Here is a 27,269-nt window from a genome sequence, read left to right on the forward strand (position 1 = left end):
CAATGTACAACAATTAAAAAGCCTCAATTCAGAATAAACAACTTTAGATTCCTGAATGAACGGCTAACACCAAAATAATTTATTAAGAAAATAAACATACGTCTTCAAAAATATACAGTCATTATGCTTCATGAACACTGACTGAACTCTCAGTAAGTGAAAGATTTGTCCAATGACATATTCACATTTGTGGTGAATCATAACAACTTATAGACATGTTGAAATACTTTCAGGTACAAGGTGAGAGGACGTGTTAAAATGCAGTGTAATACTGTCGGTTCAACAGGGAGGAAATGTTGGCGAGTGAGAAGCAGTCGTCCACATGTGATGTAAGAGCCGAGATATAAACCCCGAACCACGTGATGAGTCTGTATGTTAAACACTCCATCCGTGTACAGACGTTAACACCACACACAGTCTTACGAATAATTCAAAAATACACATGGAACACTTTCCTGTGAGGTGTAATTACTGCCGTACTGGAAGTCTGTGTGTAAGGTGCATCCATATTGTGGAACAGGCCATTTTCGTTTTCTTCGGCATTTTCTTCTCTTTCGCTTAACTGGCGTGTGGAGTCTCTGTTGCTCTCAAACTCTGAGGAAAGAAAAGACACAATGTTCACTTACGACTGGAAATATTATCAAGGCTGAGAGAGAAAAGAGGAGTTTTGATTCATCCTGACAACTACAATGAAACTATCTGCGTGACTGGAGATCAGTAAGTGACTAAAGCTGGATATAGTTGTACATTAAGGAGCCTGTGCACAAATCTGCTGTAGCTGATGTACACCTACATCAGCTACGGCGATGGAGATACCACGTGGGGACCGCAAAAACTGTGATTGGTCAGCTTAGGCTGCTTCTGTTTTCTCCAATATGTTTCCGTTGGAGATTGTTGAGAGTGAAGGCAACACTGAGGAAGTTGCAGAAAGGCTCAGAAACACACATCTAACAAAGCAACAGCGACAGCTGCACTCTCCCACAATGACTGAATGTACACATGGCAGTAACCGAATAATGCAGGAATGAGACAAGGTGAAATAGAAGTTACCTGGATATATCTCCAGTTCGGTACGGCCTGATTAATACGATCTTTCTGTCTAGTGTTGTGTAGGGTTGATATAAATGGGTGAAACATGATGCTTAACAGAAAATCAAAACCTACACTGTTGGTATCTACGGCAGGACTTCCATTAACCCCTTTGGTCAAGTATGAATCCATCTCAAGTCTCAATTTTCTCAGTGTTTCTCTTATCTATGTTTCTTTTAGCCATTATTAGGATGTTATTATTAGCATCAAAGTATCTTTATGGCTCATTAGTTTCAGTTACTACTGTATAAAAAATTATCTTGATTTTATCAACCTTTATGTTGATTAAAAAAGTGGACAAAATGTTTTAAAAATACCATTTGCGTTTTTTTTTTTTTTTTACCTATTTAGAGGGACTGGTGTATTGTCAGCTTATAATTCCTCTTCATTTTTCAACTAGCAGACTCATTTTCTAAGATGTCTTTACAAACAGATCTTCGTTACTGTAAACTGTGGTGAGCAGTCTCCTCTTGCAAGAGAAAAAATGATTTTTGGATGCGTGGGGACATAAACAGTTAATTATTAGTCAATTAATCTTTTAAGTCATTTATCAAGAACAAAAATGCAACACCCAATTTGAAGTTGTCACCTTGAACTCCAGGAATTTATGATGGGTTTTTGTTGTCAGATTAAACAACTATTTTTTTGTGAAAATCGTTTAAAGAAAAAACTGAAACACACTGAGCTGTGATTCTGTTCTTCCTCACATCAGTTTTTTGTAACCTCACCTGTGAGTAGTTGAACGGAGACGCCATGGGCTCTGGTCTTGTGTAGTCGGGAGGGTTGGAGTGGGGGTCGTAGCCCAGACGAGCCAGCATGGGGGCGATTTCAGCCATGTCGCTCAACACGTCTGAGGGAATGTGCCCGACCCACTTGGAGAGGGCGTCTGTGTTCACTGGCTTCATCACCTGGTCTGTGGAGCGCTCAACCCTGCACACAGAGTCAAACACACAGTCAGTTCTTGTGTGTGTGTGTGTGTGTGTGTATGTGTGATAGACGAGTTATATGGAAAGGAAAAAGTAACAAACCTGTAGAAGATTTAAAATGCCTAAATTAAAACAACTCAAAGAAGTAGAGAGAAAAACAATATATACTGTTATATATATTTAATTCTTATGTATGCATTCACTGTGTTATAATTAAATAAAAAACAGTCTATCAAAATCAAAACATAAGTAATAATTGTTTACATAAAAATGAAATGCATATAACAATGTGTATTGTATTTCACTTTATTACTTTGTTTGATTTGTTTAATTTAGGCATTTTAAATCTTCCATACATATCAACCCGTCCACCCTAAATAAATACAAGTGTGTGTAAGCATGTACACACATGATTCAGAACCACAACATGCCACATTTTGTGATGATTTAATTTCTGAGGAGGTTACAAAACATGTGTGTGACTAATATAGTGCCAACCGTTGCATAACTATTGAAAATAAGGGTGCTAATTCTCACAGAATGTGGCCTATTTCCTTCAAATACACGCCAGGTTTGGGTTTTTACGGTACGAAGCAGCCAGATTCCAGTGAAATCCCTTGAGCTTCTGTCCTGCAAAGAGATGCTCCACTTGAATCACGACATGTAAGTGGAGCAACACAAATTAAACATCTACTGAGGAAAGTCTGTAAGCTTTACTTAACCTTGAAAGGTTTGGCTGCTTCAGATGAAAACTCTGATGTCCTCGTGGCTCAGTTGGCTCAGATACATGACTTGTGCTGTGTGTGTTCAAATCTGCCTCACAACCTGTGCTGCATTTCAATTTCAGTGAAAAAAACCCAACACCATTATACACAAATAATAATGTGTCATGCAGACACATGTTGTCGGTAATATTTCTGGGACTTTGCAGGGTTTAATGAAATGAGGTGGAGTTTACATTCTGCGATGGCACACATATTACACATGTTGGGTTTTATGGCTGATTATATCTTAAAATTGTCTGTGTATAATTAATAATGTCACACATTATTAAATACAGTAATGTGAAATAAAGAGATTTAGTACTTTCCAACACAATTATATATGTGTAACAGTGGAGAAAGCTTTGAAAGAGCATTTAGACCATAATGTTGGCAGACATCATTTACAGTCATTACCAGCAGCACAGGTGTAAGCAAAGCCTGGTTATCCTGAGCAACAGCTCATCAACGTGTTTAGCTGACTGGCAGGCAGAGAGAGATGCGAGCTGTGAGAATTACGGCTGCCTTTTAGCAGCCTGAAAGAAAAAAAGACACCTTTTATCCTGAAATATACCCACTCCTCAAAGCCAGCAGGGTGGGAATTCACAGGAGGAACAACTAAGACGAATTAAACACACAGACACTACATGCAACACTTACATGGACCGCACCTCCTAATAAACATGTTTGAACTAATAGACAGGGTTGGGCAGTTAGGGGAATTTCTGCTAATTAAATGATAGATCTTTGATCATTGATAATTAGGCTAGTGAGTCATACTCAAATGTAGAAGCACATACAAATGTATTATGTTATTTAAAATCAGCTTAAATACAAATCACACATGCATGTCAACTGTAAACCAACCGCATACTCAGCAAATGTACTGACTCTGATTTTTCTTTCCTTCAGTACAGTATAAAGATTTACCAGCCTTTATACACTGGTTAGTTTATTCTTAGAGAAATTTATAATAAAAACAAAACATAACACATTTTAAATAATTGTTGACCCATCAAAGGCCAATATGAAATGAGTGAGAGTGAAGTGCATGACTGGTTTAATTTCTTACCTAAATAAAATGCCAACATCAAGGCCTCTAGAACTGAACTAAAGGCAAAAATGCTATGTGCATATATATATATATATATATATATATATATATATATATATATATATATATATATATATATATTTATTCAAGGCCATTTCAGACATTTCCAGATTTTGCAGATATCCTGGCACACATAATAGAATAATAGAAGAGTCACACTTAACCCTAGTGGGTATCTAGCCATGCAGATAGTTTCAGTTTAGTGTGCTGAGGTTTAGAGATATCTGTGTCTGAAACTTCTGCTGCCACCACAATAGAAGGGAATGAACTTGATTTCAACATGCATTTGAAAAACTTAAAGCAACTTGCCTTTCCAGAAAATATGTATCTGAAAACCTCAGCACATAAAACTGCACACACATTTCAAATACTCACTTGGACAGAGACACGCCACCAGCCTTTCCAATCAGCTCTTCATGGTGCAGCACTGACGGGTCCCACTGCAGCTCTAGGAAGTGAAGCAACTTCCTCATTTCCTCCTCTGCGTGGAGGACGAGCTGCTCATAGCGGACGGGCAGACATCTGGCCTCCCCAGCCGCCTGGCACTGGCTGAACATGGTCTCGACCGCGCTGCTCCACTTGGTCAGACAGTCCCTGTAGCTGGTTAGGTCGAAGCCAGAGATGGTCACCTGCAAAAAGGAGGCAGAGAGATAAGATAAACACAGGAGACCTATCACAACAGAACGACAGAGAGTGAACACAGAGTGGAAAATTCACTGTGTCACAATGCGGCACCAGTACAAACTTCGGTTTGGCTGCCTGCAGCCCCGATAAGAGACAGAAACCCAGCATACCTTGCGTGATATCATGGAGTGGACGGTTGCCCGTCCGTCTCGTAGCATGAGCACAAATTTGGCTTTAGGGAAGATGCGTGACAGATAGGAGAGAGACTTCAAGGCGAACGGGTCCTTGTTGCAAAGGCGAGGTGCAGGCTCCCCGTGGCCGACTATCACCTGGAACACATACGTAAAAACAGTGAATATTACAACAAGAAATGTCTGAGCTGTTACATGTAAACCATTCCTTCTTCATATTCACAATACCAAGATTTTAATATTCATATTGAGATGCTAAATACAAATGCTTAAAATCTTAATTTACATATTTACAATAGCTTTTAATATCACTGTGTATGTAAACAGCTGAAACATGCCTTCAACACCTGAGCATGTTTGCTGATTAACAGATGCAGAGACGTATTTTGGACCTAATCCAACACAGCAGATTGCACAAAGCACCGACCAGCTCACCTCTAACAGGAATGCTCGCACGGCTGAGTCCAACACCTGGTCAGTGACGCCGGCCTCGTCCAGTCGTATCCTCTCCTTCACAGAGCGGCTCCAGGTGGCCCGCATGGCCAAGAGGCGGGGAATCACTCGGGTCTCTTCCCCGCACCGCACAGCATTGTGGGCATCCAGCATGACGCGCATCAGCGTGGTGCCGCTCCTGGGAAAGCCTCCGATGAAGATGAGGGGCGTGTCCTCAGGGAAATGTTCCGTCAGGGATAAGCTCTGATTGGCTGAGCCCAGGTTGAGCTCCATCCATCGGTAGCGGTGGCTTTTTGGAGGGCACTCTATCCCGCTCATGCCCAGATAGAGCAGGGAAGCGGAGCAGAGGAGCACACAGCCCAGCAGAAGGCTTGATCTGGTATTCCTCATGGTCGCTGGGTGTGACTGGGAGTCAGATTCAGGTGGATGTAAAACAATATTCAGGGGCACCTGAGGACACTGGCTGCTGGAATATAGCTACTTCTTAAATATAAGCGACAGTGAGTTCAAGACTTAGCTACACACAGACAGCCTGGACGACTGCGAGAAGGACAGCTGAGGTGATGCTGAAGAAAGTCTGACGGAGGCCAGGAGGGTAGAGTCTCCTGGGGAGACTCTTCACTCCTGCAGCTCCTCAGCCCTGGTGTCGAAGAGCAGGATCCAGGCCTGCTGCGCTCCAGAGCCAGCCACGCCTCTTATCCATCGCTCCTACCTAAAACATAAGAAGAACACGTCATACACCTCAGCAAAATCTGCACCAGAATCAGTTTATATGGCTTACTACAAAACACAGAATGCTTCTGTTTCTCCAGCTTGGTGAATCGTTCTGCAGCATGAGATGTGATATCTCTTGCCCCAAGTATGATTTCTCAACTTGCACAGTAACAAAAAAAGCATAAATTTCCAATAAATGAGTAACTCAGGGGGCTATTATCAGCAAGCAAGGTGTGATGGTTTGCTAAGAACACTTTCAGAGGGGCTGACATGCATCCAGTTTTTGTTCCCAAAGAAGCTATTTTGCATTTTTCCTCCAGGGAGCCACTGACTCTTAAGCCATATCAAAGCTCACTGCGGCATGCAACGCAGACACACTCTCAGGCAGTGTATCTTGAGCCACTAATTACAGCTTCCTCGTGTTTTTATTCTCACTGACAGTTTCTGCTACACTGAGACGCAAAGCAATTTGTTTAAGATCATATTACTATTGACCAAGGGAGCCATCCCGCAACTTCCCCATTTCTCTTCTGCAATGATGTTTCATCATTGTAAGACAGCCTCTAATTCCTCTTATTTTCACACGACGAACTAAAACACACAAGCTTGCAAAAAGAACTGAATTCAGTTAAACACCAACGTCGGCAACTCCAATGATTTCACTGCAATGTTTAAATTACTTTTAAAGCAGCTCTGAAACTCAACAAATTCACGAACTCCAACAGCAGTTTTACTTCTTACAGAAGCTGTAAGCAAACATGGAATATGTGTCCCTTTGTCAGAGGTATTTTGGTTTCTATCTTGTTCAGACTGAATGTGCAGGGAGCCTGACATCTGGATGCCACGTGGGAAACGCTCCTCTCCCAGGGCTGGAGTAGCTGGCCTGTAAAATTCAGCACGATGATCAAAGCAAAAAAGGAAAACAGCTGGAAATGAGGACATCACGGCCTGGCTGGGATACTTAGGTGCTGCCTTAAGCCATGCTAAGTCCAGTGGTATCCACAAGCTTTACATGTATTTCTAATGCATTTCCATGCAGAGATTAAGCCACTTGGAGTTTGCAGAGAATTAGGCCAGTGGTTTAAGATGAGCCTTACTGCTTTTTTCTTTTGGCAAATTTAAAGGGCTGGTTCGTCCAAATTACGAAAAAGCGAATAATTTGTCAATTATTTTCTGAGTTAATCATCTGGTCTATAAAATGTTGGAAAACAGAGGCCCATCACAGTTTCCTAAAGCCCAAGTTGATGTCTTCAAACAGCTTGTTTTGTCCGGCCAGCGGTCTAAAACCAAAACAAATTCAGTTTACCTTTCTGTCCATTGACTAATCGATTAGTTGTTTCAGCTCTGTCTCACTTACCTCTGGTGTTAGCTGACCATGCAAATAGTTGGTTTATTTGGCCAGGCAGGTTTTGAGATATCTGTCTGTGATGTTTGTGTCTCCACTACATTAAAGGTGAAATGTTTATTTGTGGTAATCAACGCAATGAAAAGGGTTAGGGTCTAGTTTCTAGTAAGAGATGTTGCTGTTGAATTTCTGTACTTCATTTTTAATGCAGTGAGCGCCACAAACAAAATTCTGTTCACCCTCATTATACTGGAGCAGAAGCAGAAACCTCAGCGACAGATATCTGGAATCTGAGTAAATAAAACCTGAAACTATCTGCTTGGCTAGACACCACTAGAGTTTCTTTTCATTAAGTGGTTTCTACAAAGGACTAGCAGTGGATGCCTCCTCTGACAAATCTGGGGATTGACCTTGAAAAGGCCACTTCATTCGCTGATCAGGGACACGCCGACAAACAAGTCTATAATAAGCAGAAAACGGTGATCACATGGGAAGCAAACTGACATCTTTGAGCAGAAGGTTATCAGGAAACCCAAAGCCAGTGACACCTCCTTACTCCTCACAGGAGGGAACACAGACTTCCTGCCAAGTCTGACAAGGAGAACATCTACGTTTACCCTGAACTCGGGTTAAAGCATTAATATATTACAGTCATGAGCCCATCCATTGTCTAAGCTGTTTCCTTGAATGCTCCCCACTGAATTTATGACCCTTAAGTAGTTTCATGTGTACATGTATTTTTGCATGAGGTATTCTTCCTTTCTGTATTCTACACTGCAATGACAGTTTCCTCTCAGTGTCAAAAATGTGAAATGTACTGAGTAACCTAAATGTTCAATTGCCCCCTTTTTTGCTATGTTGCACCAATGTTGTGCTGGCCCAGGTGCACATTGGTGACATCTTAGACCAGCAGGTTGTCAAGAAATCTAAAGCCTCCTTGTTCCTCACAGGAGGGGGCAATGACAGTGACTTCCTGCTTAAGGGAAAGTCTCAGTGGGAGAGCAACTTCTACATATTCCTTTTACTCTGGTTGATGCATTACTATCAAGAGCATGTCCACTGTTGGAACTAGTGTCTTCATTCATTACTCTTTTTTTCCGTGTTATTTTATTTTTGTATGAGCTATTCTTGCTCTCTCAATGCAATGACAGAAAAAAAGTGAAATAAATGTCCTTATGGTACATATTCAACTGCAGCTGCTTAATCATGAAGAATTGCTGCCTTTTTTGCCGCCTTGCATAAAATATGTGGTGAACCAGGTGCATATTGGTAGACACAGGTCAAAGCAATCACCGCAGTCAATGATGTGTGTGCAGAAATAGGATTATCCCACGGCTGCAAAGCTAAGGCCCAGCAGCCGCGAACATCTGGCCTGGCTTGATGATGCATCTTGTCTGCAAATATGCACCCGAGGCAGGCAGCCACCAGGTGAATGACCTGCTATCAGTCAACACACCGCGACAGACCAGCGGCCACCTACAGCTCACCATAACCGCCAGAGAAGCCCGTCAGCGCGTTATTTAACCATCTTCACCTGGCATAAACCTGTCTGTAGGTAGCTAACAGGCATCGTAAATATATCTGATCCGTTAAAAATGGTGTTCACTCACCAGCGTCTGTGAAACTGCCGAAATCCATGAACCTTGATCCAAAAAGCTGAAACCAGCAGCTCCTCTATCCACACAGACACGTCGGTGTTACTCTCTCTGGTGGATAATCTATCGGAGGTAACAGCGCTGATGCCTACGCCATTTAGGGTTTAAAAAAACACACAATTACACAACGTTTCACCGCTGGCTCCCGATAACTTTGCGCCGTGAGAAGTCGAGCTGTATCTACCGTTGAGGGAGAGAAAAAGATCCACTAAGCACGAGCGCAGCCAGGCAGAGAAAACTGAACGCTGATTGGTCGTTGGCCGTTCTGCATACTAAAACACGTCTGCTTGGGCGATTCCTATTGGTGGAGGTGTTAAAGGGCTATTCCGCCTCAGTAACAAACCAAGCTTTGGGTTTTTTCGCACTCGAGGCTAGAATTACTTTACTTCATCGATTCGTTTGCTCTCAGTAAAGCCCACAGGGGAAATTAATCACAGCGTTGGATTTAGTTGAGGTTAAACCCGCCTAATTCCATTTTCCCACCTTTTCATTAGTACATCAGTTTTTGGTAACTCTTTATGCTCATGATAATTACAGCCTCCGTGTGAGACCAAATGTGACCAAATTACACTGGTAAACCTGTCAAATAACAACAAATAACAGCACTGAAAACCATGAATAGGTAATGAGATACATCAATAATGAATGAATTAAGTATATGAAATAGGACGAATATTGACGTCATAATTGTTTAAGAATATAAATGAGTTTCCCTTATGTTGACTACAGGTAACACCATTTATCTCTACGCAAAATGATAATAAAACTTGGCAAGTTGGCAAAGCAATTAAGAAGACAGAGTGAATGGATACTGCAAAGTCAACACTAAGTAGATAGCACATCCTTATTGCCGTATGAAGAACTCTTAAGAACTCAGTCTGAAAAAGTCATGGCCAGACTGATATTCACCCCCTGTTCACCCCCCTCTCTGTGCAACATGTACAGTTTTTCTATGCTGTATGGTAAGACACATTAATTTAGACATGAAAAATCTATGCATACAACTAAATAAATAAGGTCTTAAAACTATATTTTAACCCAGAGACTCTCTTCAGAACAGCGTCTCAAAATCAGATAATAAAGCAGAAACCACCTTCAGGCCTTCACCATGTCAGCTGCTTTAGTGGTGCATTGCATATTTCCTAACAGATTTTAAATCAAGTAAATTAGCACATGCCAGAAGACACTGGGAGCTGGGAGCTTACAGGGCCCTTGAGGTTTGTGGGTCCCTTGGCAGTTCCTTTGACCGGTTGATTATCTATGCTTGGAAAAAGTAGGCAACTTTAAAGATCTAAGACTGCAAAGACAAGGTCTGACAAGCAGCCTCTCCACTCTGAAAAAAACTACACTACTTATGTTTTCCTTTTTCTTAGACAAAATGAGTCACCCATGCTAATTAGGTTGCATAGAATGATTGTGTGTAATTCAGCAGCTTTATGCATGAGTACAGTTTTATGTTTGTATGAATATGTGCATGAGTAGGTTACATAGGACATTTATTATGTACTATTATTTGTACTGTAATTTTCGGAATGGGAGGCCCTGGACATTTACTCTTCCAGGGGTTTCATAGACGTGTTCACTTCCGGGGTTCACTTGGGGACCCTGGATGTGCTGGTACAAAATCAGTGTCCATTACTTTCACTTTGCCTCGTATTTTGCCTTGGCAAGGTGCTAACTACGCACAGGAAACTGATGTGATACACGAACAGGAAGCTCAAAACAGAAAGGTACACAAGTCTAACCAGCACATCCTTCCTCTGCTACTTCAGAATATCCCAGAAGCACGAGTTGAAAAGTTTGAGGGTTCATGTATCAGTCTGCAGTTTATATCCTGTGTTTTCTCTGACTGGTTACAGAAACCTATCTCTGTGAAAAATAATGTGTACTGAACTAAATGACTACAATAATATTATTCCAGGGTGATTAACTATTTACTACCACTATAGACCTAAGACTATCTCCTAAAGTTACAGCAAACAAAATGGCTAATACGTTATGTTCACGTCATCCAACAGGTTCCTTTCTACCTTGGTGTTGCATTCACAGACCTACAGGATGATGCAGAGAAAGGATACATTGAGGGTGCTCTCTGTAGCTGAAGGTGACATCATCATTGTCTGACTGTTTCAGATTATAGTTTAGGACCAGTTCTTCACAGTCTGTCATTTTGCACCACACGTGAACCAGAAGTTAACTTCCCTGCTTGTTGACCATGTGTATTATGTTTCATTTTGTTACAGAAAGAAAAGATTAGAATGTTTTGAAAAAAAAAAAAATAGCACAAATAACAGAAAACAATTACCTCTTAGTCCAAACTGTTTACTCTCTTTGTTATTACATACTGTAGCCACTCTAATAATACTGTCTGACCTTATGTTAGTGCAGCACCAACGCATGACTGACTTATATTACAGCTTGGGAAATCATACAGCAGCAAAAACCCTTATTTCCATGCACCATGATAGAAACTCACGACTAACATTAAGTCAGAAACCAAAAATGTACCAGGTTAATAGCAGCCTGTTTCTGCATAAATATTATCTGATGTGAAATACAAATTAGACCAGTCAGATGCAAAACAAGGCGTCTGTGACTCACTGTCCAAAAACCTGTACTTATGAAAGCGTGTGCATGTTTGATTTGAATCCAGCAGAATGTATACACATAAATGCAAATCAGAAACATTCTGCTCATCTTCTTCCATTCATTAATGAATTCATCATTCAACGCTTCACCTTAATATGAATCATTTAATGAGGCATTTCAAAAGGTAATTAGGTCATTTTCGCTTCAGCCAGGCAGCCAGACAGCCATTGTGCATCTCTTCTGTCAGCATGTTGTTCAATTCAAGCAGTGATGCAAAATGGCCCAGGCCCAAAAGCAAACAGTCTGGTTCTGTATTCATTCTAGCCTTCACTCCAGTTTTCCACCTATGGGTCCTTCCTGGCCTGGTCAATGTGTCATGACTGTTCACCGGCTTCATCCATCTCTGCATCTGCTGGGGCTGCATTTTCCTGCTCGGGGTCACCAGGCAGAGCGTCGGAGACCGTCTGGATGAGCTCCTCAATCTGCTGCTCTGATAACCGCTCTTCACTCTCTTCCACCATCTGAACACAAACAGAAAATTAAGGCCATATTCACCAATGTCTCTTATTACAAATTACAACTTTAACTGATTTTATTTCCTTCTTTATTGTGTTTTTAAACATTTTTCTGATGCATTTCTTTGCCTTATTTAATTTAAAAATGTCCGTTTGAGTTTGAGGTGAGATTGTTTGGTCGACTGCTGTTTCCAAGATCAAAAATAAACTTTGAACCTCAATTTATCTGCACGTTATTAAGCACTCAAACATTTTGCTATGCTCTTTACTCAGGATTTGTTTTCCACACAATGTAACAGCATAAGTGGTTTTGTAACTCAGGATGTTGGCAGATTCAAACAACAGCAAGAGCTAACTAAAAAACAGAACTTGTGTAACATGATATCATTCAATAAGACACAGCATGTTTGTGTTTACCAACCCGGCCGGTCTGAGGTCAGTTTCTAGCTATGGAAATATGCTTTGCATCTGAGTGAGTCCAGATTGCTGCAGGGCCATTTTATTTTTCCATGTGTACCACTGCAGTTTATTGATGTTCCTGGTGATGGACTGGATGTCTGAAAACCCCCAAATGCTATATGGCCTGGGTGTACAAGCTGTACGTGTCATGTTGTATTGTGAGTTGCATCTCCATGAGAGCATCAGACATTTCAAGTGTCCCACCAATGAGTGATTTTGACAGTGATTTCCCATCTATAATGGGATCAATGGAGTCATGTGCAGGGCAGAAATGGCTCCACAAACTCAAAGATAAAACTTGGCCTATGAGTTGTAACTACATGGATTTTTTACACAGTCTTAAAGGACAAGGCTGGTGTTATGTAATTATTTAGTTATTCAATATTTATTTATTATTTTTGTTGTTGTCAAAAAATCCCATAAAAATATCAATTTACTCGTCTGTTTCTCAATGCTTTCCTATCCTGTCTGTGGCACTCAACCCCAAAACCATTCATTCCTACTAAAGACTGAAATCTTCAAAAACATATAATTTCAGTAATTTACTAAACACTGGGCATTGTAGTTTTTAGGAAATATTATTGAAACAGGAGTAAATATCTTGCATTTGTTGGGGACTACTTTCATCTGCAGATTAATACACATTTGGTGCTCTAATGAGTATTTCCAGCAGCAGGACGTGTATGATTGACTCAAAGTAAACTCTACGGCCAATGTTCATCGTAATGAAGGAACATGTCACCCAGTGCAACAGTGAGGCTCACTGATGTGTTGTTTTATACAGACAATACTTCTTAGTAGAGTCAGTTCATTGTCAGTTTTGGACTTTTTGTGGGATGTGTTGATGAGTCTTTGTAAATGACACACTGGCTTGTTTCTACCACAATAAATGAAACAATCATGGAAATGTACACCAGTAGCGAATAAGAAATAAAGAGAGGCAACATGTAATAATGGTAATTGGTGACACTCACTAGCTGAATTTCCACTGCTGTCTGTGGCCGGTGGTTCAGTAGCTGCAGTTTTTCTGCCCTGATAGGGGAACAAATATCAGTGAGTCTATGGTGTCCAGTACAAACAAATACTGTGCATTGTATATAATCTATAAATTCCAAATAAAAACAAGAATGTGCCGTTGTGAGATCTCACTGACTTTGTGAGTTTGTGAGGCATCATGATGGTGAGGAAATCTTTGACGATCTCTGGACTCTGCCTGCTGCAGGGCGTCTTTGACAGGTGCTTCAGCGTCTATGTACAAATGCAAATGAAACTGTGGGCACACTGTTGTAAAAGTGTAAATGTGCCACAACAGACTCCTAGAGCAGGTTTAAGTCATTGAGGAGAAGAAGAGGATGTGTGCCGACCTCATACATGATGGTGTTGAGGTTCTGCTGCCCGGTGCTGTGTTTGTTCTTCCCGCTGTCCTTCCTCTGTTCCTTCAGGTCTGTCAGGAGTTTGAACACCTGACAAACATACAGGCAGACAAATATAAAGTGACACTAAATTATTTTCATCCCTTGACTGGACAGTAGAAGATTTAATGTAAAACAGTGAGACATAACACATTACCTTACCTCATAGTTACTGAGCATTGCAGCGTTAGCGTTTTTCCTGAAAAGAAGAAAATAAGTCACGTTTAAACTTCTTTCTTGAACTTTGGAAAATATACATACATATATACTACTAAATATACATTGTGTCAATTTAGATTTTGGAGCTTTGAGTGTATTATTCAATCTTATGCATAGCATTAAAACAAAATGGCTAAGTGTTGTATTGAAAGCTGCTCCAGTGTTGTGTGGGTCTGTGTGTAGCACCTGACCAAATATTCAAATGAAATAAACAGACGACAGCATCCAATGTTTTAACTGACTTTTAGAATAGATATTTATTGTCTTATTAATTGTTTATTCACAGATTACAATTCAGTGTTTTTCAATTGTAATCAGAGAGGCTTGAAAATGTGTTAAACCAGTTGTGTCACTACACTCCGTTTCCCACAGCCTGATCAATAAATTAACCGGAAACTGTGACAAAGACGTAGCTGTTGTACCTTTTAACATCAACATCTGGCTACAGTTCAAATAAATAATACACAGCAGCCAGTTAGCAAACTCAGTGTATACAAATATCTGAATTATAAATGAAATAAAAAATCTTACACTTCCATTTCGCCAGGTACTTAGCTTTGGTCCGTTGCAAATGTGCCCGTGTGGAAAACGTGGACCGGATCAAACGTTCCGGTGGCAGCAAGCTGACTTTAGTGTTGTGAATTTTTTTTAATTAAAAAAAGTCCTCATTGTCTTCGCTTTCTGCAGCCTTATCTTTAATTTTTTTACTTCATGCCTCCCCCCACCCCCGGGATCTGCACCCAAGCACTCAATATTCAGTACGAGTAACAGCAGAAAAGCACAAACATGGAGGAAGAGAGACAGAACGAGTCTAGTCAAAAGACAAATAAAGAAATCCTGTATTTCAGGGTGTGACATGTATTCACGACTCAAAGAACATTGCTATGTAACAATACACTTAATGATACTGTACACAGAATGAAGACATTATGTCCAGTTAGTGCCACTATTGTCCATTTATCTATGCTGTCAAACTCTGCTTGATCAATGAACTAACGTCAGATAATAAAGTTTCAAGAAGAGAAAAGGTGAGGCTTGTTGGGAACTTTACAAATAGATAAAATTCATTTCTTTTTTGGCATCTTTTGATAGTTTTGATTGCTTGTTTGTCTCACATCTGTCAATAACAGATGAAAGTCCACTGGTTGGCTGAACTTTCAGTAGCTCAGAGAACTGAACATCGGATGACAACTGCTGATGTTATTTGAACTGTTTACACCGCAAAGTCCCTTTCATCAGTGGTTTTCAATCTTTTTTTCAGGTGACCCATTTGTTTCTAAATGCTTCTGTCTGCTGACCAAATGCAATTTTGCTGTAAAAACTAGCGCATCATGATCAACCATAATTTCTGTATGGCACAAACCATTTACCTCAATCTACTGTAAGTTCTATGGAGATGTGTTCCCGCATTGCGTGATGACTTACAAATAAAATGAGAAAATCCACCAGGTATCAATTGTATTTCATTAAGTGCAGAAAATGAGTGTCAGAGATATTAAAGGTGACAGATTCTCAGTGAGTTGAACTGAGAATTTGACCTTTGACCTCATACATTTATGCTTTTGATGAGAGAAAAGAATACATAAAAAACACAATCAAAATTCAAATATGTAAGAAATCACTTTATTGAATATCGATAAATCATTCTTAATTTGTTAAAACAAAGAGATGTTTTTTTTTATTATGATCTAATGTAACTAGGTAAGATCCCAAGACGGTGCTATCAACACAATTCAGTATGACAGAATATTGCAATATCCAATATTGTATAATTGCTTTTAAATGTAATACATTTCTTAAAAAAATAAGATGAAATCAAAATCTCAAAGGTGATTTTCTTAAAAACAGAGATAAACAGGTAAAGTTAGAGCCTCACTGATAATGGATTTTTGAAGCTGATATTGATAGTTTAAAAAAAATCTTTATAAAGATAAACAAACATTTCTGATAAGGATTCCTTCAAAGTTACTTTTCAACAATTGTGGACAAGGTATGTACTGAACCAGACACTTCACAGTCAGTGCTCTCTGGTGGACAAACTATGTAATGGAGATACTGCTCCAAACATACTGTATCTTTGGCATTGCTGTACTGATATATCTGTCAGAAGATAATTTTGGGCCATAATATTGGCTGGTTTATTTATCAGTTTGGTCATAAATATGATGCTGGGTGTATTACCCAGCTACGAGCAAGCACAGAACCCCAAAACACAAATATCTATTATGGATAGCTTTCAGAAGTGATTTGATAGTGACAAAACAAAAATTATACAAAATAAAGTATGAACAAAACATTTGCAAATGACTATTGACAACATGATATTATTATGGTTATGGTTACTTAAAACAATGAAAACACAAAGTTTTGTATGAGATCTTTCCACCAATCCGTTACATGTTTAACAATGAAAGTATCCTGATATATGAAAACATGACAGCCTTTGTTGCTCACGGCTGAAACTGCTCTCCCTCTATCGTTTGTCAGCAGTTATCTTTGTAACTATCTGTGTACACTCAATCAAGGTCCATTGGGACAGGTTCCTCTCTCTGACAGAGGAATTCAAAAAACGCCTTCAAACTCTCGTCATTTGTGACCACTGAATTGTTGACTGCATCTTTAAATGCAGTGAGATTTCTGCTCTCAACCAGTTTCTTCAAACTGGTCTTCATCTTTTGCTGATGTTTGTAACTGCAAGCAAGGTAATCCTTCAACACATTAAACTTTCCTTTTTCCACTATCTGGACAATGATGTGTTCGATAATGACGGACAAAGGATGGCCAAACTCTATGACACTCTGTCTTTGACCTCTTGCATTGTAGTAGACATATCCCCCTGTGTGCATTGCAACAACATTGCAGTGGTCATCAAAGACAGGAGAGCCAGATGAACCAAAATAAAAACAAGTCTCGTAAGTTAGAACCTGCCTCCTTTGTTCAACAAATTTTGCCACCTCCTCAAAGAAACAGTGAGTAACCAACTGAATGGGCTTGGGTGGGAGACTGTGTTCACTGCCTTCCACCCAAACGTGCTTTGGATTTTCATGGTGTTGCTTCTCCACAACCTGGTTGCGGTTATCAGTTGGAATAATCAAGCATGGGTCTATCTTTTTCACACCACCATCAGGATGCCCCATAATGCAAATCCCACCACTTGGGGGAAGGAATCCAAATTGTGATAACAGACCATCAGGCAATTTCTGATCAGCACCGAGCTTTAACAAAGCCCAGTCATGCTCGTGCTGTGACACATCAAGGTAGTGTTCAAAGCCAGCGACCTCTTCCACTTCTGCTCCTTCTGTCTGGTCCAGACTTTCATGAGAGAAATGGACAGTGACCTTCTCATTAAGCTGCCCTGTACTCAGATCATAAATCTTACTGACAACGTGGCCATTTGTGAGGACAAACTTGTCAAATAGGAGAAAGCCACTTCCGCCTGGTCTCTCATTTATTCTCACCTGGCAAACAGAATTACTGAGATCCATCAGTTTCTTCATTGTTTTCACTTCCATGCATGTCTCAACACTCTTTCCATACTCCACACGGAAGAGATTCTGGATATGAGAAAGCTTAGACCCTTCATGAGTTTTCATCCCTTTCAACAAATCTTTAAACTGTGAAGACAGGTGACGCTGCATCGTTTCTGAATTAGGCATTTCACATACTATTGTTCCCAGTGCCATATTATTATTTAGCTTTGGTTCTTCTTTTGGGTTGTTGTCATTCACTGACTCAGTTGTGCTGGATTGCTGTGGAGGATCTTGGTCTACATCAGAGTCAGCTCTCTGAGATTCATTTTGCATCACGTCAGCATCATCAAGACTGCTCGGCTGACTTTCTGGTGGACTAGACTTATTGAGCAGTATGATCTTGAAACTTTTACCATCAAGATCTTCAACAAGACTGGACATTTCAGTTTTTACGTCAGTGTCTGTGTTACAGAGTGCGCAGTTCTTTGTGAATACTTTATCCTGTAAACGACCATCTCCTTTCAGAGCTTTCTTCACTTTTTCCCCTTTGTATGCATAAACAGTCATTAGAGTGTATTTTTCTAATTCTAGGTTTCTCATGATTTTTACTACATTGTCATCGCCCTTCATCATCACATGAAACATCACAAGCTCGCCAGATCGCTTCTTTTTTGGGGGATGAACAGAACCACTAACCAATTTGTCTACAGCTTTAACATACTTGACTTTCAGAAGTTCATTCTTAATTAAGCTGCATGGAAAGTGTGAACTGATAGCTTTCCCTTCTTTTATAATAACAAGCTCTTTGTTTTTGTTCTTTTCTGCAATTTCTCTAAACTGTGAACTTGTCTTCAGAAGATCCTCAACAGTTCTTGCTTTATTGCAGGTAATAGTTGTGGGTTTCTTGTCATCCCACTGCCACATGAAAGAATGGGTTGCATGTGGCTCCACTCCCTGGGAATGAAACACAATCAAGTTTCATTTAATTTAATTACAATACAACCATTTCTATTCCGTTACCGTAAACAATACCACTCTTGAACCAATTAAACCAATAAAGCCAATTTATCACAGGCCTGACACATACAGACAGCCAACACTTAAACATTGTCATATCATCTCAAAAACATGGCTGATGTTAAATGAAAACACATACTAACTCAATTTTTAACATGTGCTCCTAAAATTAAATTAAAGAAAAAACAAGATGTTGTTAAATTAAAACATTAGACAAGAAAAATAAGTCTCTGTATATACTATCAATGATTATTTGCCAACATAGATATAAACTAAAATATGACAAACCTCTGCAACAGGTTGTGAATTAGGAGGTTGACTATTTTCCCCATCCTGGTTGTCTGTTTCTTCCTTGAGATAACAGACAGAAATGTTATTAATAGCAATGTATTACAGAATGTATGCTTAAGACTTTTAACACGTTAATGTTTTTCTTCTTTATTTCCTTGATAAGAGATGCAGAGCTAGATGAAATTGCCAAACTCATATAAATCTGAAAATCTGTACCTTGACAACTTTGTCCATTGGTCCATTATTTTTGGTATTCAACTTAGGTCCCATTTTTAATGCGATGTTTCCAGCTGAGTTTTAACTCTGCTGAAAGGAGGTGTAGTATCTTACCTACAAGAAAAGGCAAAGAAATAGGATTCATTTATAATGACTTACAGTACACATCGCATCATCATTTAGTGTATTCATATCACAAATGTTAGGTGGCCATTCCTCATTTCATGCATACCAGGGTGTGGCATGACGCCACCTCTTTATCTAACAACATGTTTGAGCACCTCTTTTATCGGTGGGACACATTCTTCGTCACTCTAATGCCACAAAACGAAACTTAAACAATCTAATGTAAATTAATACAAGGAAGGTATAAAATACAACCAAATAAAGAACTATACAAATGCCCGACAGAATATTAGATTACAACAAAATAGTAAAAGGTGATTTGACTTAAAATTGGCATGATGCCCTATCATGTATTTTTTTTACAAAAAATATTTTTCCCCAACCGACATGGCTACCTGTAAACACGTACCCATTGCCAGGAAACCCATTTTTTGTACAGTAGTTTAACACAGAAAAATATTCCACTCTGACTTGTGTACAATATTCAGTAAACACCTTTTTTTTTTTGTTGTCATATTCATGTTCTTGCTGTAACTTACAATGTACATAGCAATCAACGGCAGTCTCTAAAAAAAGGTATCTAGTTATTGATAATATTCTGTTACAAGACTCAATAAGGACTATAGCTAATCCTGCTATTTTATCTTTAGTCAAGACAGAGCCCGTCTTACTTACCTAAGACTTGTCCACAGAACTCAACTTTGAAGGTTCGCTCTCAGACAGTGTTCAGGTTTTGACGCCCCACCTCTTTAGGGCGTAAGTTAGTAACACAAAACGAAACTTAAACAATCTAATGTAAACGAATACAAGGAAGGTATAAAATACAACCAAATAAAGAACTATACAAATGCCCGACAGAATATTAGATTACAACAAAATAGTAAAAGGTGATTTGACTAAAAATTGGCATGATGCCCTATCACGTATTTCTCTAATTAGCAATCAATACTACAGCTAAAGCTTTTTGTTTTTACTTTTTACTTATTACTTCTTTAAACATGGTTGATTCAATTCATATATCTGGTGTTATTTTTATTATTATTATTATTATTATTATTACTTTCACACATCTGAAAACAGGTAATGTTATCTAGCTGTTGGTAACGTTCAGCTGGTGCCAAATTAAACCTCCCCTTTAACCATTTGTGATTAAATTTATGAAACTGTTTTTGAGGTTTTTACAAAAAATATTTTTCCCCAACCGACATGGCTACCTGTAAACACGTACCCATTGCCAGGAAACCCATTTTTTGCACAGTAGCTTAAGACAGAAAAATATTCCACTCTGACTTGTGTACAATATTCAGTAAACACCTTTTTTTCTGTCGCTCTCAGACAGTGTTCAGGTTTTGACGCCCCTCCTCTTTAGGGCGTAAGTTAGTGTGACATGGCCGGAGGGGTGGCACAGTGGGCGACGGACAACAAATACAGGCTACGGCTCTGTTGGAAACGTGAAACTTCTTTCATGGTGACACCCAATAGTTGAGGGCTGGATAGGGAGAGGCGAGTAGCTTCGTTTCTTCCCGACGGTGTTCGGGACCGGAACCTTCCCTTGTCAGTTACGGATTACGTGACATGAAATGAAGCGTCGAGCGTCTTCGGTGACGTCTTTTAAAGTGATACGCTCCAGACGGCTTCAGTGAACGCTGCCTCGCTCTCGCCACATGCCAAGATCCCATCAACCAACACCGCTACGAACACCCATCGTTGATTAACATGGCCAACACAGAGGTAAGGTTTACGTTTCGCCTTATGAATCTCGACCACCGGCATCCACGTGTTGTTTTAACACCCAGGTGGACCCGAAAACAAGCTGTCAAAATGTGTTGTAGCTAACGTCACACGCATTGCTGTCCCTCTGTCCATTAGGGAAGCAAACTGTGGGGAGGTCGTTTCGTGGGAGAGACTGATCCTATCATGGCGAAGTTCAATGCATCCATCGCTTATGACCAGAGGATGTGGGATGCTGACATCCGAGGGAGCAAGGCTTACGTGAAAGCTCTGGAAAAGGCAGAGCTGGTCACCACGGATGAAATGAACCAGATTTTACACGGGCTGGATCAGGTGAACTCAACACACAGCTGCAAATTAGTAGACTGTATGATTGTGAGCTTTCTGATCGCAGTTCTCCCACACTTGCCTGCCAGGAAATACACTCCTGCCGCATGGGTGTATGTGCTGAGATGCCCTGCAGTTGATAGATGACAACTGGAAATGTGCCATGGCGCAGAATTCCTCCCTGCTGAGTGTTGTGTGGTGAACAATGCTTTCATCATGTGACAGATGTCAGCTGCCAAAAAAAGCTCCAATAGTTCTTTCACTCCCACAGTCAGACCAGTTTTCAGGCTGCCCTCTCCACCCTGATGTTTTGCTCTGGCAATGCACGCTGAATTAGGCAACCAATACAACACAGAAACACAAACTTGACGTGATAACCAACATAACAATATGGCTAATGCTGCCTAGTCCATGTGTATGCTAGGTGCAACTGCTAAAAGTTGCTGTTTATCTGGTGATCTTGGATGCACACTTATATTTTCAAAATTTAAAACTATTATGTTGCACCGTATTTATTTAGCCTGCTCAGTGACAGTCTTTTTTTATCCTGCAGATATATAAAGAGTGGTCCACAGGTGTTTTTGTGATCAAACTAGGAGATGAAGACATTCATACTGCCAATGAGCGCAGGCTAAAGGTGAGTTAGAGCTTGTTTGCCCCTCGTAACTCTCCAGAAGTGAGTAAAATAGTATTTCACATAATGATATAATAATCAGTTCATTATTTCTATTGGTTGTGGTAACATTGTATTACTGCCAAAGCTATGAAAATATGACCCAGGTTGTAATTATTCTTTAATTAATGGTGGCTATGTATTATCTGGAAACATAATTCAAAATCTATTTTACATTTTGGCCAGAGGCATTATGTGTTAACTTAAAGTGTCATTATCTTACTCTCCAAACTTGCCAGACTAAGCTGGCATATCACTTAATATGTGATGAGAGCTGTTATAGTCCTTTTGCTGCCTGTCTTTTCAGGAGCTGATTGGTGCACCTGCAGGGAAGCTGCACACTGGCAGGAGCAGAAACGACCAGGTTTGTCTTTACAATATTAAAATTGTAATGACTGAATCACTATTTGGAGTTGCAGATTATGTATTAGTTCATTGTAAGGACTAGCTGATAAAGTATCATGTGACGTGTGCTGTTTGGGTTTGGGTTTGGGTTGACCAGGTCGTCACTGACATGAGGCTGTGGCTGCGGGATGCCATCTCAACCCTGACAGACAATGCCCTACAGCTGACATCTACGATGGTGGAGCGGGCAGCAGCGTAAGACAGATACACACTGGTACACGCATATCTACTTGTGACTGTGCCTTTTTTTTTTTTTAAGTTGCCCTGTGGTGTCACCTCTTCCTGAACCTCAGAGAAATTGATGTCCTGTTTCCTGGTTACACCCACATGCAGAGAGCTCAGCCAATCAGATGGAGCCACTGGATCCTAAGGTGACCCTTTTATAAAGCAAAACCTAGATTGCACGTCTCTCTTTATTTAATATTAGATGGTGTATTGTTCACGTCAGCCTCTTATTTCTCTTTCACCTCTCGCCCCCTCAGTCACGCTGTTGCTCTGAGCAGAGATGTGGACCGGCTTCAGGAGATCAAGAAAAGAGTTAATGTGTTACCTCTTGGCAGGTATGCCGTGAATTCACACTCGCTGTCTGACAATGATTTTCAACCACAGACATGATCAGTTAATAAGAATGAATCCTGTCGTTTTCAGTGGTGCCATCGCTGGAACACCATTTGACATCGACAGGGAGCTGCTGCAGAAAGGTCAGGCTACTTATTACTGTCCTGTCAGAAGAGTTTGAGAGCACTTTTGTTACAGCTACATTTCACCTGTGTCTTGTTTATTTATGAAATATGTATTTTTAAACACTGAAACTATATCCCTTTGTCTGGATCTGTAGAGTTGGAGTTTGATGGCATCAGTCTAAACAGCATGGATGCCACGGGCCAAAGGGACTTTGTTGGTATGTAAATCATAAATGTCAGTCAGCTGTCAGAAATGGATATGAACAATGAAAATACATTAAAAATAAATAGCCTTTTTTCTGTTAGTGCTCTCTAAGTTTCTCATTCTTTTCATGTTTGCATGTGTGTTTGTTTCTTTAGTGGAGTTCTTGTTCTGGGCTTCGTTGTGTTTGACCCACCTCAGTAAGATGGCTGAGGACCTGATGCTGTACAGCACAAAAGAGTTCTCCTTCATCGCTCTCTCTGATGCCTACAGGTCAGTTTGTGCTTCATTATGTGATCCTAAATTACTGTTTGCGAAGCTCCATGTGTGCCTTACAGCAGTTCATTAATATATAGTCAATAATATTTAAGGCAGGTCTTAACATAAAATATATTGCAATGTATTTTTTGCATAGAGGTTTTGTTCCATTGATATTTCTGTTCACACGTAACTGGTGTTTAAGCTATATGGATTCTGTACTTGCTGATAAAGTCTTGTCATTTTAACGAAAATAAATTCAAACTACAGTCATTGCTGTCACTGAAGTTGTCCTTCTCAGCTGTCAGTCTGTGAGGTTCATTTTAAATCTTAGAGCTGGTGTTACTGCTATGAACGGCTGTACTTTTCATTAAGCCCAGTCATTTATTGTCCAGTGGAAGCATGTATTTACCTCCATTTTCACCACTTTTGTATATCCCTGGTTTCGTCTCACATATACTTGTGTGTGTGTGTGTGTGTGTGTGTGTGTGTGTGTGTGTAGCACAGGCAGCAGTCTGATGCCCCAGAAGAAGAATGCTGACAGTCTGGAGCTGATCAGGAGTAAAGCAGGTCATGTCTTCGGCAGCGTAAGACCTCAGACTAAAGATACACTTCTGTTAAATCATCTGTTTACTTTGCCAGTTAATGCCGTGTCTCGAGCCTGTTCTGGTCAGATGATGTTAAAAAAACAAGTGATGCTGAAATGGCTCTTTAATATGTCTGTGAAATTAAATGGTGATATCTTACAGCAAAGGCATGAGAACACAAGGTTTTCTCTTTTACTTATTAGAAGAGGATTGATATGTTAGAAAATGTTAGATATGTGAGTGCATGTACTGCAGAACATCTACTAGAAGCTTTCCTCTGGAAAACTTTGACAACCTTGAAGCTATCACTAGTTTTTCTGCAGAATTAATTAGCTTGGCAGCCCAAAGTGTAAAAGTCAGGTTTTGAACCTTTTTACCTTTCAGAAGCAGAGCAGCACATTAAGACTTGCTGTGCTTTGACACACTTAACTGCTTCCTTTTGTGATTTGTATGACTCATTAACTTTTTGTCTGTATTTCAGTGTGCAGGGTTCATGATGACACTGAAGGGCCTGCCCAGCACCTACAACAAAGACCTGCAGGTGTGAAAGTGTGTCTTTGTGTGCTTTCTCTTCAGGAGAAGGACTTTTTTTCTGGATATTTCCTCCTGTAACCTTTTTGTCTTTGTCTTTGTCCTTGTCATCCTTCTTCAGGAGGATAAGGAGGCCATGTTTGACTGTTATGATACTGTTCATGCTGTGCTTCAGGTGACAACTGGAGTCATGTCAACTCTCAAGGTCAGAGATTTAAGTCACTTTTAATTATTTAGAAAGAAATAATACACTGCTTGGTCTCATGGGTATGATGTGGTCGCAGATCAAACTTTTAAACTCTGAAATTGTGACTGCTTGCCTTTATTTTGTATAAAAACGTGTCCTCTTTCTTTTTGCTACACCAAAGAAGGTTGTGTACAAAATGTGTAAAACTGTCTAAAGTGAACTATATCCATCTGCACTATCTTGTATGTAGAATTTCACAACACTGTGCACAATATTTTCTGATCTTGCAATTAATGTTAGAGGTTTTAGGCAGCTTTGTTATGTTCCTCCTGTGCAAAGCAGCATGGGAATTCTTTTAAAACAAACTTTTAAAGAGGAGAAAGTTTTAATTGGTTGCACTGATGTTGATTGAGTTAGAGTGTATACAAGCTGATAGTAGATGCAACATTTCCACGAGGTTCCACATTTTCCTCAGTTGTACACATACCTAAGAGAAGGTTGCAAGTTGTTCATGTGACTGTGGTAAGAGGAAAGAGGGAAAGGCAGAATATTATTTAGCAGCCCTTTGTGTCTTGCTGCCTAAATAGGTAATGACACAGTTTGAGGACAAACACTGATGCATTTACACTGTAACTGATTGTTTTTTGATCTGTGGATTAAAATGTTTAAAATGTGCTTTTGTTACACTGTAAATTGCTAAAATGAATAAATACTGTTTTAGAACAAAATAGAAAAGACAAAATGACAATGATTTTGTTTTGTTTCTCCTGTGTGTTTCAGATTAACCAGAGCGTGATGGAAGCGGCCCTCAGTCCAGACATGTTGGCCACTGACTTGGCCTACTACCTTGTGAGGAAGGGGGTGAGTGGTGTTTAGGTACCTTTCCATCTAAATGTAAATTGTATTATAACGAGATTTGATTCAAAAGAAAGTAAAAGTGAGTTTGTTTAATCAAATAGTGTAATGTGAATTTTCTTATTCTTCTTATATACAATAAATCAAGAGGGACAGTAATGCAGGCTGGTACATAACTATCAGTTATGGCATTTTTATTGTCTCATTAATTATTGCAATTATTAACATCTGCTTCAGCTGTCCACACACACATAATGTGCATTTTCTATCTGGTTCAGTTCTTTTTAAAAAAAAAAAAATATTTTTAATTTCTTTGACAGAACCACAGAGAACAGACAACAGATGGATGAAAAAAATACTTTATATGTGACATAGCTATAATAAAGACAATAGCAAAAATATTTGTTCCATGTATTTGCGTGTTACATCGTCACCCTGTGTTATTCTGTGTTGCAGGTGCCCTTCAGAGAGGCCCATGGTATCTCTGGTAAAGCTGTGTTCGCAGCTGAATCCAAAAACATTCTCCTGAGTCAACTCACTGTAGACGACCTGAGTGCTTTTAGGTGACTGTTTTCTTCTCATTCACACACACAAACAAATCCTAAAAGCCAAAAAACTCCTTTAACATAATTGTTTCATGGAACAGGATTAGTAGTAGTAGTCATTTTCTAAATGTCCTCTCTCTTTCTCTTCTCTGTATCTGTTCTGTCATTTCAGCCCTCTGTTTGGAAGTGACGTATCCTCGGTGTGGGACTACAGGAGCAGTGTGGAGCAGTACAGCACCTCTGGAGGCACAGCTAAGAGTAGTGTTGCTGCACAGGTGGAACACCTGAGGAACTGGGTTAAGAAACAGGCAGTGACTTCCTGATCTTGACCTTTGACCTTTTAAAACTCTAAATCAGGTTTACTGCCACAATTTAGATGATGAAGTATGAAATGTCAAACTGAGGTCAAATACCTTTTTCGTGACTTGAAAACCACATTGCCTTTCAAACATCCAGGGATGTTTCTGCTGATTATTCAGGGATCATAGTGTTACAAATGACCTTTAGGTGACAAAATAAATAAATGTTACTCAAACAGTGTGTTACAGCCTGATCCATTAAGTCTGACTGATTTACTGACTAACATTACGTGTCTGCTCAAAGTTACAGCTATAACAGTAAAATATTTGTGGTGTTCTAGTTGGCTAGTGAATGTAATGGTGATATATACAGAAACTTTCCATAAAAATGCTTATGAAACAGAAACCAGTGATAAGATTTTATTGGCATGAAATCAACAATTGGTATTATCCCTAAAGAGCCCAATCGGAGCATTCCTAATGTAAAATTATTTAAGTCTCATTGGTAATCCTACAAGAGTTAAAATAAATTCTGGTGGCACATTTCTCCCCCATTTTAATTTCATAAATGTTGGTTATATACAAAGCATTGCATTGAGCACTTAAAGAGCAGGAATCAGGAATAAGCATAATAAAGAATACGTTCAGTTGTCTGAGCAACAGTACAGAGATCAATGACAACTAAAGAAGAAAGTCCTCCAGCTTGTAACTGTGAGAAAGAAAAAAAAAATGTATTGTAAACCCCTAATTCTACACTTTTTTATTCATCACACTTACTGAAAAACACATTTAAGGAAAAG

At 39.6% G+C, this 27,269-nt stretch overlaps 4 protein-coding genes across 6 annotated transcripts; 1 reads left to right on the plus strand and 3 right to left on the minus strand.

Moving 5' to 3' along the window:
• Positions 1–63: 63 nt before the first annotated feature.
• On the minus strand, positions 64–5,548 carry LOC139295560 (protein-tyrosine sulfotransferase 1-like). Its single transcript, XM_070917764.1, has 5 exons — positions 5,141–5,548; positions 4,685–4,843; positions 4,266–4,519; positions 1,818–2,019; positions 64–594 (listed from the first exon to the last, which is right to left on the minus strand). The coding sequence occupies exons 1-5, from the start codon at positions 5,546–5,548 to the stop codon at positions 559–561; spliced, it is 1,059 nt and encodes a 352-aa protein (XP_070773865.1). The 3' UTR covers positions 64–558.
• Positions 5,549–11,178: 5,630 nt separating this feature from the next.
• crcp (calcitonin gene-related peptide-receptor component protein) lies at positions 11,179–14,615 on the minus strand. Its single transcript, XM_070917722.1, has 6 exons — positions 14,598–14,615; positions 14,010–14,046; positions 13,800–13,898; positions 13,589–13,683; positions 13,410–13,467; positions 11,179–11,982 (listed from the first exon to the last, which is right to left on the minus strand). Exons 1-6 carry the CDS (start codon positions 14,603–14,605, stop codon positions 11,836–11,838), a joined length of 444 nt encoding a protein of 147 aa, XP_070773823.1. The 5' UTR covers positions 14,606–14,615; the 3' UTR covers positions 11,179–11,835.
• A 1,052-nt stretch (positions 14,616–15,667) lies between these two features.
• Positions 15,668–19,930, minus strand: LOC139295619 (serine protease FAM111A-like). 2 transcript variants are annotated; one of them, XM_070917834.1, is made up of 4 exons: positions 19,862–19,930; positions 19,061–19,174; positions 18,842–18,904; positions 15,668–18,490 (listed from the first exon to the last, which is right to left on the minus strand). In XM_070917834.1, the coding sequence occupies exons 2-4, from the start codon at positions 19,112–19,114 to the stop codon at positions 16,583–16,585; spliced, it is 2,025 nt and encodes a 674-aa protein (XP_070773935.1). In that variant the 5' UTR covers positions 19,115–19,174; positions 19,862–19,930; the 3' UTR covers positions 15,668–16,582. The 2 variants fall into 2 exon arrangements, with proteins under 2 accessions (XP_070773935.1, XP_070773936.1); XM_070917835.1 differs by having other exon boundaries at positions 18,842–18,900; positions 19,862–19,877.
• A 743-nt stretch (positions 19,931–20,673) lies between these two features.
• Positions 20,674–26,710, plus strand: asl (argininosuccinate lyase). Of its 2 annotated transcripts, none has more exons than XM_070917152.1 (16): positions 20,674–20,917; positions 21,056–21,250; positions 21,798–21,881; positions 22,225–22,281; positions 22,420–22,517; positions 22,616–22,693; positions 22,805–22,882; positions 22,971–23,023; positions 23,161–23,223; positions 23,366–23,480; positions 23,968–24,052; positions 24,534–24,593; positions 24,705–24,788; positions 25,551–25,631; positions 26,082–26,188; positions 26,343–26,710. In XM_070917152.1, the coding sequence occupies exons 1-16, from the start codon at positions 20,903–20,905 to the stop codon at positions 26,491–26,493; spliced, it is 1,404 nt and encodes a 467-aa protein (XP_070773253.1). In that variant the 5' UTR covers positions 20,674–20,902; the 3' UTR covers positions 26,494–26,710. The 2 variants fall into 2 exon arrangements, with proteins under 2 accessions (XP_070773253.1, XP_070773254.1); XM_070917153.1 differs by having other exon boundaries at positions 22,228–22,281.
• The last annotated feature ends 559 nt before the right edge of the window (positions 26,711–27,269 follow it).

The sequence above is a fragment of the Enoplosus armatus genome, chromosome 13 (genome assembly GCF_043641665.1).
Source record: "Enoplosus armatus isolate fEnoArm2 chromosome 13, fEnoArm2.hap1, whole genome shotgun sequence".
In the NCBI taxonomy this organism is placed as follows: domain Eukaryota; kingdom Metazoa; phylum Chordata; class Actinopteri; order Centrarchiformes; family Enoplosidae; genus Enoplosus; species Enoplosus armatus.